The following is a 14191-nucleotide window of genomic DNA, read 5'->3' on the forward strand; positions in this document are numbered from 1 at the left end:
TGAAAGAGGTTCTCAGGTTACTCCGAATTCAGCCTGTGAATGTTATTAACATTTGTATATGATTAGGCAAAGTTAAAAACAAGTAATAATGACTGCCATTTCTTCAGGTCAAGTCATTCTAGCTGAGGAGTCACATTCCCTTCAAATCACTATTAAAGATAATTACTACAGTCTTTAGCTGTGGCATAAATCTACATTAAAGTTATTCTTTCTGCTTTTATCTAAGATATGTGATTAAAGCATGCAGACCTTCAGTGTGTTTCTAGCAATGAAAAGATGGGTCATAAGTGCTTGATTTAGAAATAGAAGCTTTGTACTCTGAGTGCCTGATAGTGCTCAGCACTTGTCCTGCTGAAATCAGTGGGACTTCGGATGTGGTGGTGGCATCAGGATTTGCCTGATCTTGTTATCCTTTAATCTTGTCTACCAAAAACTTCAAGAAAAAAACAAACCAAGAAAAAAAACCCAGACAAGCCAAACAAATTCTATAGTAAGGGAAGTGCTCAAAATGCATGTTATCATTTTCCTTAACATACTTCCTTCCTATGTTTTTTTGCTTTGGAGCTACTTGTATAATCACAAAAGAAATGCTTCAATATAACACTTCTTTATGGTCTATACTTCTTACAATCTTCTGCATGCATTGAAAGAACTAAGAGGTGGTTGGGAAAAAAACATCATCTGGGGTTTTTGAGGGTTTTTTGGGTTTTGTTTTTTGTTTTTCCTGTACACTCCTTCTAGATCTTCAGATTTTTACATCTCCTGATGCATCTCCCGATGCTTATTTCTATAAATCAGCTCACTTGCTAGCTACTCAGCTCTTCCTGAAGAACTTCCTGAAGAACTCTCAGGGTGTTCCACAGAAACTATGTCATGGACATCCAATTTAATAGTCAAAGTGGCAGGAAGAATTACATTCTGAAAGGAACATGCCAGGGTTACTAAGGGAAATCAAAATTTAACAGAAGAACGGAGTAAGACAGAGTAAGACCTGCCTCACCTGCTTGAGATGTAACTTGTATCTGCTGTTCAGAGACAGGAGAGATGGCAACCTAGCAACAGAGAAAGTAAATTCTTGCTAGAATCAGTCAGAACTTTAAAAAATATTGCAGGTTTGATTTAGATGGTTAGAATAGGTTGTGGTTTAGATTAGGTTGGATTTGTGTGATGAGTCCATTTGTTTCATTTCTATAATGAAGCCTGTACTTTAAGTGATTAAATAGTGTAAGCTTAGCCATCATTAACGTTTTTATGTTATCAGTAGGTTTTAGGGCATTTTGTCTTAAGTTTTGCCATCATATTGAAGTGTGCAGCATGTTTAAATAATCCACATAGGTACAGAACGGACAAGACATTTTTCTGAAACACAGAAGATTTTGAATGACAGAGGACACTAGGTTAATGGACTTGCCTGGCACACATTAAAAGTCTGTCCTAACAGAGGAATGGGTGTTTTCGTATCAAAAGTTGTGATAACATTCCAGAATATTATTAATCCATTTCAGATAAATGGTACAGTAATCAATCCATATTTCAGAAGTGTAATTTTAGTCTACATGTCTGAAAAGAATCAAAATAAGCAATGATTAATTTGACTTTGGAAAAAAACTTTATTGAACTGCAAATACTGTTTGTCATTTAAATACCCAATCTTACGTAATATTGGCAACATGACTGACTTTTTTCATATTCTCCAGAAATATAAGTGTAATAGGTTGAAAATATTAACTTTTGGAAAATTCAGAATTATAAAAGGCTCTATTGGAAACAATAGCCCTTAGCAGGAGCTCTACAATAAAAAGATAAATAGATTTATATGACTAATTAGCCTAAAATAGGGTATCAAAACAAATTTTAAAGTTTAACATTAAGCACATTCTGTTTAGCAGATCTTTTGTTAGGGAAAGAAATCTTAAAGTTATCCCACTTTTCCTTCTAGAAGAGTGGTAGAGGTCATTCTGCAAGTTCTTCCCAGGCCAATCGTCTTTAAGTGACACAGGCTGCATATATCACAACCTTCAGCATCACACAAAGAGCATACACAGATAATTTCTTCTCAGCATAGCTGTATGTGTGAAGAAATTACAAACTATGGTTGATTTTTATCACTTGACAGCTAAAAATTAGAGCATGTTCAGCCAATGCAACAAATGGTGTGAGACGTCCCTTCCATTCAGTACAAGACTTAAATTAACCTGTCTCTGAGGGTTTCTTGCATTAGTCTGGTGATAACAGAATGAATAAGGATATGATTCCTTTTCCTGCTTCTTTCTGAAGGTTTACGTTTCAGAAGAGACACCATAAGTTATTTTAGGACAATAGCAACTTACACTCTAAGAACAAATTCCAAAATACAATACTGTGGTGCAGTTACCAAAATATGAAACACCTATATCTTACTACTTACATGTTGTCCTATCAATGTTCTGTATAACCTGTTGAACCCATTTTGAAGTGCACTTTCTCATACTGTAAATTAAACAATCAATTAAATAAACAATTAAAAGAACAACAGAAAATGACATTCCTTAGTTTTCAAAGTCCAAGACCATTAATCTATCCAATTGTGAAGGTCTTAACAATGTGCCTTTAAGATCTCTGTAGTGGGCTTCTCTCACTGGGACAAAAGCAGCAATGGTAATCTTTCTGGGATTAAGTGGAAGGAGATATCCCATACATGTTTGCATATCAGAAATGGAGTATACCAGAAGCGGAAGGTGAGAGCAACAGCATTTCAAGGTTTACTCTTGGCTTTGGGATGAACTGAAATCTTGTGATCACAGCAGGGACTGCAAGGGCTGAATCATGTTCTTGCAAATGAACGTGGTTTAGGCAGTGGCTCTGATATGTAAGATTTGGCTACAGTGGTTGTCAGGCAGAAGTTGTAAGGTTGTTCATCTCATTTCATTCAGTCATCAGTGCAGAGCAGTGGTCAATGCCATCTGAGTCCTTACATTCCAGCCAAGTTCTTTTAACCTCTTGAGGGCACTATCTTTAGGCAGTCTGTGCAGCAGAGACACCTAAGTCTCTGCTGTTTTCCTGCACAGTTTGCTGTCCAAAACTTTGATGGAGCTTTACAGCTTGTTTGATCCTTAACCTTTTGTTTTCTTCAATAGTTCCTGCAAACTTCTAGTGCAGGCATTACCTAATCCCAGCTGCTATAGGCTGGCTTCTACTTCCTATGTCCTTCTATTGTATCTAGATATACCATAATGGAGTGGTTGGCCTCATTTTTTACTGTTTCTTGATGCAAAGTCATGTTCTGATAAGTTATCTGTATTTGTCTTTCTTTCAAGCATCAGAGATTGTTAGGAGCACACTAATGTGCTTAGTATCTTGGAGAGTTCTCAATTTTGTCTGGTCAAGCTTTTCTTATGAGATAAACCTGACTGTTACATTTTGGTCTAGAGGAACTCTTCCCTGTAGTTGTCAGTGACTGCTAGAGATGTTATCAGCGACTCTTAAGAGACATTTTTACTTCCTTTGTTCTGTGTCGGCTGCTCACTTTCTAAGGTCCCCTGGGAATTTTCACTTGACCAATTACTTTCCCCATGGAGAGAACCATGGCATCCCTTGTCTTTCCACGTCTTTAACTGTGGAATATGATGTTGCGCTTTGGGTTGGTTTTTTTTTTTTTTTTTGGTCTTTTCCACTAGAAGTCTCAAGTTTGTAATTGAGTATTTTTTGGGGGAAGGAGAAGGTAGGGCTCTTACAAGATACAGTGGAAAGATGAGATTTGTTAAATATTTTGGACTTCACTGCTATTGCACAGTTGCCTGCAGTGGTAGTGTACTGTACTCTGTGACCAAAGCGTTTCTTTCCAGAGTACACTTTATATCTCTTTTTTCTAAACCAAAGAATCAGTACTTCCTTTGCCAATGAGACAAAATGCCTTACTTAATATAGCTTAAAAAAGTGGAATCGCTCAGAAAATCTTTTTTTGTTAATATCTCTTCAGCTGGATGCAGGCTATGTATCTGTGATGGGATACAGAGAGCCTACTTGTTTTCTCCAAACAACAGAGCTCCCAGTGTAAATTGAGCACAGATGCACAAGGTGAAATAATAAGACCAGTCTGCTTGTCAAAAGGTAAACAGGAAACTAGAAAAATTTCTTCTAGTTTGTCAGAAAGGAGGAGTGCAGGATTGCACAATGCAGAACTTCAGCGGGTTTCTAGCCTAAGGTGTGTGGTTGTTCCATATAATTCCATACATCAACTATTTTGTTTTTGGCTCCTTTGCCATAAATAATTCACACTCGAGAATGTCAAACAGTGAAGAAAATTGCCAACTGCAGTATGATTGCTCTTTACTGAAAAGCCAGTTGTTTCATCTATGTCATTTTTTCTTTGAGCAGCTATATTTCTGGATTCGGTTCTGGACTTGAGTTGCCATGAACCCATAGTTCTAGGTAACATTATGGGAAGCGCTTAACCATGTGAAGAAATGAAACACTTGGTAAACCATAAGAAATGGAACTAAAGCAACTGTTGTGCTGTAGCAAGAACTCTACTATAGATCCTTATCTTAGTTGTTGATTTAGATATTTCTCCTTGAGACTTCATCTTCATGTGCTGTTTGGTTTTATTCGTTTACCTAGTCAACTCCATTGGTCATGAGGTGTTCTTTACTAATACTGCTGAAGCAGCCCAGTTTTTCACTTGGTGCTAAAGATGTGACCAGACATTTTTCACAGCATGCATGGTATGCACCACTTATCTTTTTTCAAAAGAGCTATTACCCTCTCCCCAAGTTCTTCCCTACACATGAAAGTTTAACCAGAACAGCTATTCCTGAATAATGCTGTTAGAAGTAACACCTGCATTCCAGAGTTTGACTTACTGAAGAGAGTGACATATATGGGCTTATTTTAAGGAAAAAAAAACCCAAAAAAACCAACAAACCAAACAAAATGATGTATCAAACATAGTCCAGCAAAAAATGAAGAACAGTATCAGGGCAGGTATTTCAGACATGTTATTGTAGCCTTTTACCACATAATACACAAGGTAAAGGAAGACACAGTCCTTGCTTTGAACTTTTGGTCCCTGGGGCTGTCTTTTCCTTTCCCCATCAGTTGATTCACTGGTGAGCTGTGAAGGGGGGGGGGGGGAAAAAAAAAAAAAAAGAGTGATATCTGAGTGCAGGCCTAGAAAAAATCTGTTAGACAAGTATATGTTGTGAAAAAGCAGCTGAGTGGGAAACATAAAGTGTGAAGCTTTTGGTTTTTCTGTTTTTTTTTTTTCTTTAAAAAGCATTAAGACATGATTATGACTCTAAGCCAAAATTCAAAGGGAACCCCATAAGTTCAATTTATTTCTGTAAACATTATGGTAAAACTGTGGCATTCTCATGACAACACTAACCATTGAAATTCTACTATTCTTGAGTTTTGTCCAGACCTTATCATTCTTGTGTCACGTGCAAACAATCATATTTAATAGATTCCATATTTTTGAGAGCTATTTTTAGATAAAGTACAGGAAAACTCTTTAGACTATATTTTACTGTTTGAAGTAGCTACACAGTGTTGCTTTAAGCATCCAAAATGTGGAGTCACTTAGTTTTGGAAAGCTTGACATCAGGGATTGTAAAAGAGGTTTGCCTTTCAGCATGCTTCCTGACGCTGTTTCTGAAACTACGGTGAATGACATAAATGTATGAGTGTGCACTCAGTCGTTCAGGAGTAAAAAAAAAAAAAACAAAACACAAAAGCTGTGCTTAGAAGCATTAGATGCATCTACAGTGTTCTGTCTATTTATCTTGTTATGACCCAGAGAATGGAACTTAAACTGTACAATCTAATCTGGAAAACTGTCTTAATCCACTGCATTTGAGATTAAACTCTTCGGGAAAATACAAACCTTATGTTTGAGTCGCTAATTTAATTCTCAAATAACTGAGAATACTTTCAGATGGACTGTGCATGAAAGCAAGAATTACATTAAACAAGGTTTGTCATATTAAAGTTCACCTTTGTTTGGACCCCGTTTTCACTTGGTCTTTACAACTGAGTAATTTATTTTCTTATCGCATATGCAATGTGCCTTGCTTGCAGCAGAGTTTGTTTTGTTGATGGGCATAAATATTTGAATATGTCTGTGATGGGCATTAGGTGGCTCAGGGAATTGGTAATAGACTATAGAGCGTTTTACCTCAAGGGTCACTAGTTCACATCCGTATCAGGTCAATAGTGGCAGAAAAGTCATTATGCATCTGGCTGGCATCTGCTTGGTGGCTATTGCCAATCATTTAATAATCTCAGTCCAGTCCCAGGTGGTCAAGTGCTCTCTGCTCTCTCCAAACCAGTGGTCTGCAGCAGACCTGCTCATCCAGTTCCATGGAAGGTCCCAACTGCCTTTTTTGAGGAAACCTCTTCATGTCCCTGTCACCCCAGAGTGGCGCTCCCCACGTTCTGCCTCGCATCAGCATCCCATAAGCGATGGCAACAGGGGCGATGGCAGCCTGACACAGGGGCGGCCTCTCCGCAGCCCCTCGGGGCTGCGGGGGGTCCGCAACGACAGCGCCCGCAGCCACCCCCAGCCCCGCGGCGCCTCCGCCCCGGCCTCGCCCCGCCGCAGGCTGCGACGGCGGCGCGGCGCCCTCTGCGGCCGCTGGACGGCCCCGGCGCGGGGCTAGGGATAGCTTCGGCCGCGGCTCCTCCGGCCGGGCTGCTTCTGCGAGGAGAGGCAGGCCGAGCGGCGGGCCGCGCCGGGGGGTGTCTCCGCGGACATGCCGCTCACCTGGCCGCGAGGACAGCCCGCCGGCGGCCTGGGGCGTGGGGGAAGCGCAGCACCGCTGCTGCGCCGCCTGTCCGGCCTCTCTCGGGCCCGCGGGATCTGCCTCGGCCCCGCGCCGCCGCAGCGAGATTGCTGCCGTTGGCCCGAGGCAGCTCCTCCTGTCCCGCAGCCCTCGCTTGCCTGGGAGCGGGCTGTCAGCGAAGGGCGGGCACGGGGATAAGGGTGTTGCGGTGGGATTCACTCACTCTTGACACGCTTCGGTCGCTTTCTGATTTCGGGGCAGGATAAGCGGGAATGAAGCGCCCGGCTTCAGTTCAGGAAACGCTCGGGATGTTGCGAGGGCTATCGGGCGGCCCTCTGCCCGCCGCTGCCCAGGAAGGCCCCGGGCGCGGCCCCGCTCCGCGGCAGCCACGGCGCAGCGCCGGGTCTGGTGCCGACGCCGGGACCGATCGGCCGTGCGGGGCTGCGGCCGGCCGGCGCTGCGACCGGCCGGCACCGCCGCTCCCGTCGCGCTCTGGCTGGAGGTTACCACGTTGTGACCACGTGTGTCGAAATAAGTCCGTGCATTGTGTACAGCCTTCATCCATTCTCCTCCCCCGCCTCTCCTCTTCGAGGGAACTAAATCCAAACGGTGGGATGTAGGAGACCGCGAATCCCCGTGAATCCCATCTGAATAAATGTCTATATTAATGAATTATTAACTCAGCCGCTCATGACCTTAAAACTGGAATGAGGAGACGCCTAGAGCAAGAAGGAAAGCTGCTGAATCCTTTATCGGACTCCTGTCAGAGGTAACCGATCATTTGTCTTCCCCAGATCAGGAGAATTAATTAATATGAAAGGTAAACTTTTTAATTATGTGTCAAACGAAATCAGATAGAGTGTCCCCGATTCAATCCCTTCCTAAAAGGGGTTTATCTCCCTTTTCTATCCCCAGCAGAAAAGAAAACCTCCGAGTTTCCAAAGAGACATACATCTTTCCTAAGGGTTATTTACAAAACAGAAAACAAACAACAAAAGTAAAAAAAAAAAAACACGCAGGGAAAATGATGAATTTGGGTAGTTAATTTATCGATCTTGGCTCTTCTTCGCGCTTGTTTTATTTTAGAGGTCATTAATCAATGAAGAAAAACACCACCGCGTTCCCTCTTTGCATTTAATACACTTACCCTCCTTATTTATTTCTTTTTAACAAATTCCTAGCAAATATTCACCAATCGATTCGTGGGCGATGGATTTTTATAAAGGTTTGATCGGTTTCTAAACGATCAATGTGATTTGTTTCAGTGCTCGTCCTCTAAATAATGAAAAAGCCTCAGAGAAAGGAAAAGAGGAGGAGGTAATAGTTAAAAACTCTTCTCTGTTTTTTTCTGTATCTTTACACTCAGAAGTCACATCCAGGAGAAAGGAATAAAATAATAATGGGAAAAAAAACCCAACCACCATAAAACCAAGAAACAAATCCAGTAATAGTAACAAAAGGACCGTAGACAAACTCGGGAGAGACAATAGGGATGCGCACAAACCTCCCTGCCTGGGGAAGCGAGAGCAGAGGTCAGAGCTGGCTCCAGCCACCACGGGGAGGGGGGGGGGGGGGGGGGGGGGGGCAGCTCCAGGCACTGTTCGCTACCCTGCTCCTTTTGCTCCTTCTGAGGCGGGTGAAAGGCCAGGAAGCGGTGGTGGTTTGGAGAGACTGGGAACGGAGCCGTTCTCTGTCCCGGCGAGGCGCGTCGCTCCCTCCCTCCCTCCCTCCGCCCGCCACTGCTTTGCGCCTCACGGAGCGCCCCACCGCGTGTGGTGACTGAATCCGGCGGAGCGTGGGTGCCGGTCTTTAGGGACAAAAAGCCGAAGGACAGGGGCTCCGCCGGAGCCCGCTGGAGTGACGGGGAGTACCGGCCGGTGCCGGCCGGCCGCAAAGGTCCGGACCTGAGGGCAAAGCCTGCGGTCATGGGCCGGGCTGCCTACCGGGACTGACTGTCTTTCTTCCCGCCTGGCAACTGGCTTTCCCCCCCCCCCCCACTCGCCGTCCCCCACTGCCCTCCCAGCCCTGAGGACGGGAAACGGCAATGAGCCTTCTACTTCTTTCTGCCTCTTTCCTCCGGTTAGCTTGGGTCCCACAGCGTCAGGAGGTCTGCACATTTTATTCTGACACCTTGATGTCTCGAAGCGCTACTTTTCCACCTGTAAAAAGCCCCACAGTAACAAAGTCTTTCTAAGATGAACCCGCACGGAATATTTCTGTTAGCAACTCAAGGCAAGTGCAGATATTGACAATGTACTTAAGCGTATTAGCTAGGAGCTTTCCCCCGGTTCATCATGGTTTTCTGACCTGAAACGAATTTTCAGAGATTCCTGCCTCTGCAAGCAATTCAGTATTTTTAAACGATGTCCAGTGAGGAAAACAATACTAACGAACAGATGCACCTTTCAAAAAATAAACTGACAAGAGTCAGAAAGAGCAGAATAAGACTGTGACCAGGAAGAAGATGGCCAAGGACGAGACGCTGTATGGATGCACTAGAAACAGAACCCCCGGGGCGGCCGCCCGCAGGTGTGCGCAGCCAGCACCGAATTCCCCGCATGCCGGCTGGTCTGCCACCGGCCTCTCGCCCCCAGAGCTGTCCGTCAGCCCAATGGCATCACAGCAGAACTCCAGAAAGCGGATGAATGGGGCCAGAGGGCTCGAAATTCATTAGATGTTGCACTAGGGAACTACTCTTAAGACGTAAAGAAGGATTTTATAGCTAATTTTATAACCCATAAAAATCGAGGGGTTTCCTAATCGTATTTGCCTTTGACTTAGGTGTTATCAATCTATACAGCAGATGACGAATGACCTTGTCAAAATGACGCCAGTCAAAACATTTTTTTTGCCGCAGCCCTGTTCAACTTTGTATTAAAATATCCTGCCGTAGACACAGACAAAGTCTAAACAGCAACAGCTTTCCCAGGCTCTAGGAGAGTGAAGGGTGGGAAAGAAATAAACTAGGACAGGACTGGGGGGGGAGAGGGAGGCAAAATCAGTTTAAAGGCACACGTGCTATGTTTGTGAGCAAGTGTGCATTTAGTGGCAGCGTAACGCCTGACAGTGGGGGCTTTTCTGACACTGGAAAGATGTTTTTGTGACGCAAAAACTTTGTGTTAAGTATTTTGTCTTAAATGAATGGGATACTGTGCACAGGCGATATAAGATTACCGTTCTCGCCTAGTTTTCCATGGGGTATAGGAAGTAAACTGCAAAAAAAGTTATTAAATACGCACTGGTATGCAAGCTCAACAATTGAGTAGCGGGGCGAAAAAAGACAGTTTTTAAGCAAAGTGGAGATAAAAAGTGAGAAGTTTCACGCCACAGGTTGCATTTCCGTCTGCGTGCTTCCTGCTTGGTGCTGTCACTGCGTACAGAGAGCAGGAGGTAGACGTGTTGGTTGCTCGAGGGGACAAGGGCTGGCGAGGGAGAAATTCTTTGGCAGTGAGTTCCCTTATCTGTGCGGGGAACTCCTGGGGCAGGTCTCAGCTAGCCGAGAGGAAAGGGGAAACAGGTCATCCCAGGAGACAAAGTAGGTGGTATAGTGGCAGGATAGCGAAAGGAGCCGGAACGGTCTATAAAACCCATTTTAGCCCGTGAGGGGCAAAAGGCAAGCGAGAAAAGGCCAAGTCTGGTGGCAGCCTGGCAGCGTGCTAGGCTCTGGCTACCCGGGGCTGGGAGCTGCCGTCGCTGCCCCGCAGCCTGGTGCTGGAGACTGCCGGGGGATCCCGCTCGGGACCGCACCGGGGCACCACTGCCCTCTCGCAGCGGTAAGGGCCCCTCTCCTCTCTGGGCTCTCTGAGCCTGGGGCTGTGGACGGAAGGAGAGAGAGAGGGAGGGAGGGAGGGAGGGAGGGAAGGAGGGAAGGAAGGAAGGAGGGAAGGAAGAAAGGAAGGAAGGAGGGACGGAGGGAGGGAAGGAGAGGCGGAGGGAGGGAAAGAGGGAGGGAAAGAAAGCAAGGGACACATTTAAAAGTTGAGCAACGAACAAAGTGGGGGAAGTTGCCTTAAAAAAAGTGCCCTGCGTCCAGGCTCCCTGGTAACTTCCCGTTCCCTCCCCTCCCTCTCATACACACCACACACACTTGTATTTTGCGCTGTCGTAAAACCCACGTGTCTAGCCCAGAGTCTGACAGAGCCGAGCAAAGAGCCTAGGCGCGACTGCGATGTGCAGCCACGGCAGAGGGAGCCCGGCGGCTTGCAGCTAGCCTGCCCGCCGGTCCTCGGCACCTGGCAAAGAGAGCATCCCCCCACTTGCCCCTGGACAAAGACCAGAAAAGTCTCTCCTTCCAACCCTCCTCCGGTTCCAAGGCTTCCACGGGCCGCCTGCACCTCCGCACGCCGTCCGCTCAGCAGCCGCTTCGGCGCACCCAGCTCAGGTAAGGCAGCTCTGAGCCGGGACTCCCCCCGCCTCGCCCGGCACGACCAGCTCAACCGGAGCCGCGGCCGGAGGCCGTCACCCGGGGGTAGAGTGTTTCCGGACCATGTTCCTCTCCTGCAAACGCTGGCGTGGATAGCAGGAGCGGCTGGAGAGAAAAAACTCGCGGGTGTGTACGTGGGGCTGAAGTTTCCTCCTCTTCTCTGTTGTCAACTTCGAGAGTCATTTGCTCGTGGAGAGAGGGAAGAGAAGGAAAAGAAAAGACAGGGAGAGGGCGAGGTGCAGGCTACTCTGGGCGGCCGACTTTCCGGCGATGGGCATGGGGGGCTGCCCGCCACCACTTCATTCCTGCCTGCGCCCCGGGACAGGAGACAAGGGAATGCCTTCCCGCCCCGGCCAGAGCCTTTTCTTCCGTGTCAGCCCAAGGGCTCTTCGGGACCAGGGCTTTCTTCCGCTAAGCTTGGCACAGTCAGGGGAGCGGGACGGGGACGGTCCTTCTGCCGATTCTGGGCAGACAGTGCGGGGGCCTCATGCGTGGACCGACGTGTCCGAGCGTGGGGAGCCCTGCCGGGGCGTCCCGGCCTACGCGGGGATCTCATGTCTACTGTCCTCCTTCCTCCCCGCTCCGCAGGCAGCGGGATGCTGAAGCCCGGCGATCCCGGCGGATCCGCGTTCCTGAAGGTGGATCCCGCCTATCTGCAGCACTGGCAGCAGCTCTTTCCGCAGAGCAGCCAGCTCAAAAGCAGCGGGGCCCTCGCCCAGCTCCAGCCTCCTGAGAGAGCCGAGCCTCCGTCTGACAGCCTCCGCCAGCGCCCGGCATCTCTCTCCTCCGCTTCCTCCTCCTCTTCCTCGTCCACTCCATCTTCCTCCTCCACGTCCTCCTGCGTCGCCGTGGCGGCTGCTTCCCTGGCCGGCCTGACCTCTTTGCCTGTGGCCCAGCTCCCGGTCTTCGGACCCCTGCAGAGCTCCGAGCCCTCGGCCGGGGGAGCGTCCGCTCCCCTGCAGGGCAAGGACTTGTGCGGGACCGGCAGTGGCGGCAACAAATGCGGCGAACGGTCCGTCGTCCGATTCCGCTGCACGGCCGAGGAGCTGGACTACTACCTGTACGGGCAGCAGCGCATGGAGATTATCCCCTTGAACCAGCACACCAGCGATCCAAACAACCGTATGTATCCTACCCCTTCCCGTAGTCTCCGACCTCCCACTCTCCACCTCTCCCCGTACCGAGCCAGCCTGGGGTCGCTCCAAGCCGGGAGCAGTAAACACCGCAGTCACTGTTTACACCGCTCTCCCCATGAGGAACATCCTCCGCCCTGACCTTCCCTGCTCTCCCTCGAGCTGCTTTTGCGTCGTTCCCGGTGCTTTCGGGAGGAGGGTGGTAGCCCCTCTTGCCTGAGCCCCGTGTCTCTCCCTGGAAAGCACACCTCACCGGGGAGGCTGCTGGGAGGAGGTGATACGTTTCTCTCAGAGGGATTCTTAAGAAAATGGATCCAGAAATGGTCCCGAGCAACTTGCTGTAGAGGTAGTCCTCCTTCGCCTTGTTTGTCCCACACCATTCTTGCCTGGAAAGGCTGAACTTCCCTGAATGCCCAGAAATCAATTACTCCTTCGAGCTCGGCAGGGGAAAAAGTTGCAGATTTCACTAGAGCAAAGTTTTCCTCTTATTTCTCAGTATTATTTTCCTTTCAAACCTCATTAACACCTTGCTGGTTTCAATTTCACCCCTACAAAAAAAGTGTATCCATGGCCATTTCACAAGAAAAGCTATTTTTCTACACGAAAGAGGTCGTCTGTCTGAGTGTCAGAATTCACTTAGAACTTGATGGTTAGAAAGCGTTTAGTACCGCTGTTGCCAATTATAGAGGCTGGGTGGGGTTTTTTTGTTTCTGTTTTTTGTTTTGCGAGTGAGGGGGCGCCCCTATTATTAACTGTATTGACTAGGGGTTAGTGATTTTAGGAACTGGTTCTGCCGGTCTTTTGTTCCTGTATCTGTCGATAGTATGCAACGGAGGAAATTCATGCGGTGAAAATAATTAGATGAACTATGTTAAATCATCAGATATTTTACTAACATTCAGAGCACACAGGCCTGTCCCTTTTAAAACAGGAAACAGAGTGTGCACTTTTCCTCATTGCTTCAAACACCTTCACTTACCCAATGCTTTTAAAAATCCTTTAATTTTGTTGTCGTGTCCCCCCCCCCGCCGCCCCCTTCCCAAAATGCCTATTTAAGGAAGGCTGTTAAACAAACAAACGATACCTCAGACCAGCGATCCGTAAACACATGCCCCAAAACCCCGCGGATTCGTTTAATTTCGTTTCAGATAACAGAGTATGTTTCGAAAGTTTTCATGAAACTCTATTGTCTGTTAATTAAAGTGCATGGATGCTAGCCTAGTCTTAGTCATTGTGCGTACGTCTTAAAGAGAGAGAGCAAAGCTGACTCTGAGTTTGGCGGGGACTCCCCCCGCCTACCCGCCCCCCTTCTTAGCACTGAAAATCTTTGTGCTGGATACCGACTTTGTTTTGAGCGATTTCCTCATGCTTAGTTTTACCCTGTAGTGAAAGGTGTTGGTGTATTTTCTATTCTTGGGTGCAGAAAACGTGATCTCATAAATTACATGCACTTAATGGAATCCGAAATGCCCTTTTAATGGCCATCCGAACCGTTCAGACAATACATGTTTTCCTTCTCGGAGCAGCTCTGTAAATCTGCAAGATAAAGGTTTTAAAAAGAGAAAGGAAGATAAAAAAGCGATTAAGGAGAAGCATTTGTAAGGAGTGAGCGGTGTAATAGCACGCTGCAGAGTCGCAGGATAGTTTCTTCCCAACCGCGATGTTAAAGGTAGACTCGAAAAAGCAAACGGGTCGTTTGCGGGAAGGACGCTTGTGAGTCGGCTGGGATGGGGCAGGATGCTGCCAGTACGATCTCTTTATTTTTTAAAAATTTTTGTCTGCAGTGAAATCTAAAAAGTTTTGTCATTTAACTTCTTTGCAAGGCGGCGTTCCTTGCGGCGGTTAGTAGTTGTCGCTGAGAAAAACTTTTATCC

General features: G+C 46.9%; 1 protein-coding gene across 1 annotated transcript in view; it reads left to right on the forward strand.

The window, feature by feature from the left end:
• Positions 1-11078: 11078 nt before the first annotated feature.
• Positions 11079-14191, forward strand: part of PRDM6 (PR/SET domain 6) — a 75298-nt gene continuing 72185 nt past the window's right edge. The window contains exons 1-2 of the mRNA XM_062017984.1: positions 11079-11142; positions 11773-12306. Coding sequence (XP_061873968.1) covers positions 11781-12306 — 526 coding nt within the window. The 5' untranslated portion in view covers positions 11079-11142; positions 11773-11780. The remainder of the gene's footprint in view (positions 11143-11772; positions 12307-14191) is intronic.

Source organism: Colius striatus, chromosome Z, assembly GCF_028858725.1.
Source record: "Colius striatus isolate bColStr4 chromosome Z, bColStr4.1.hap1, whole genome shotgun sequence".
NCBI classification, from domain to species: domain Eukaryota; kingdom Metazoa; phylum Chordata; class Aves; order Coliiformes; family Coliidae; genus Colius; species Colius striatus.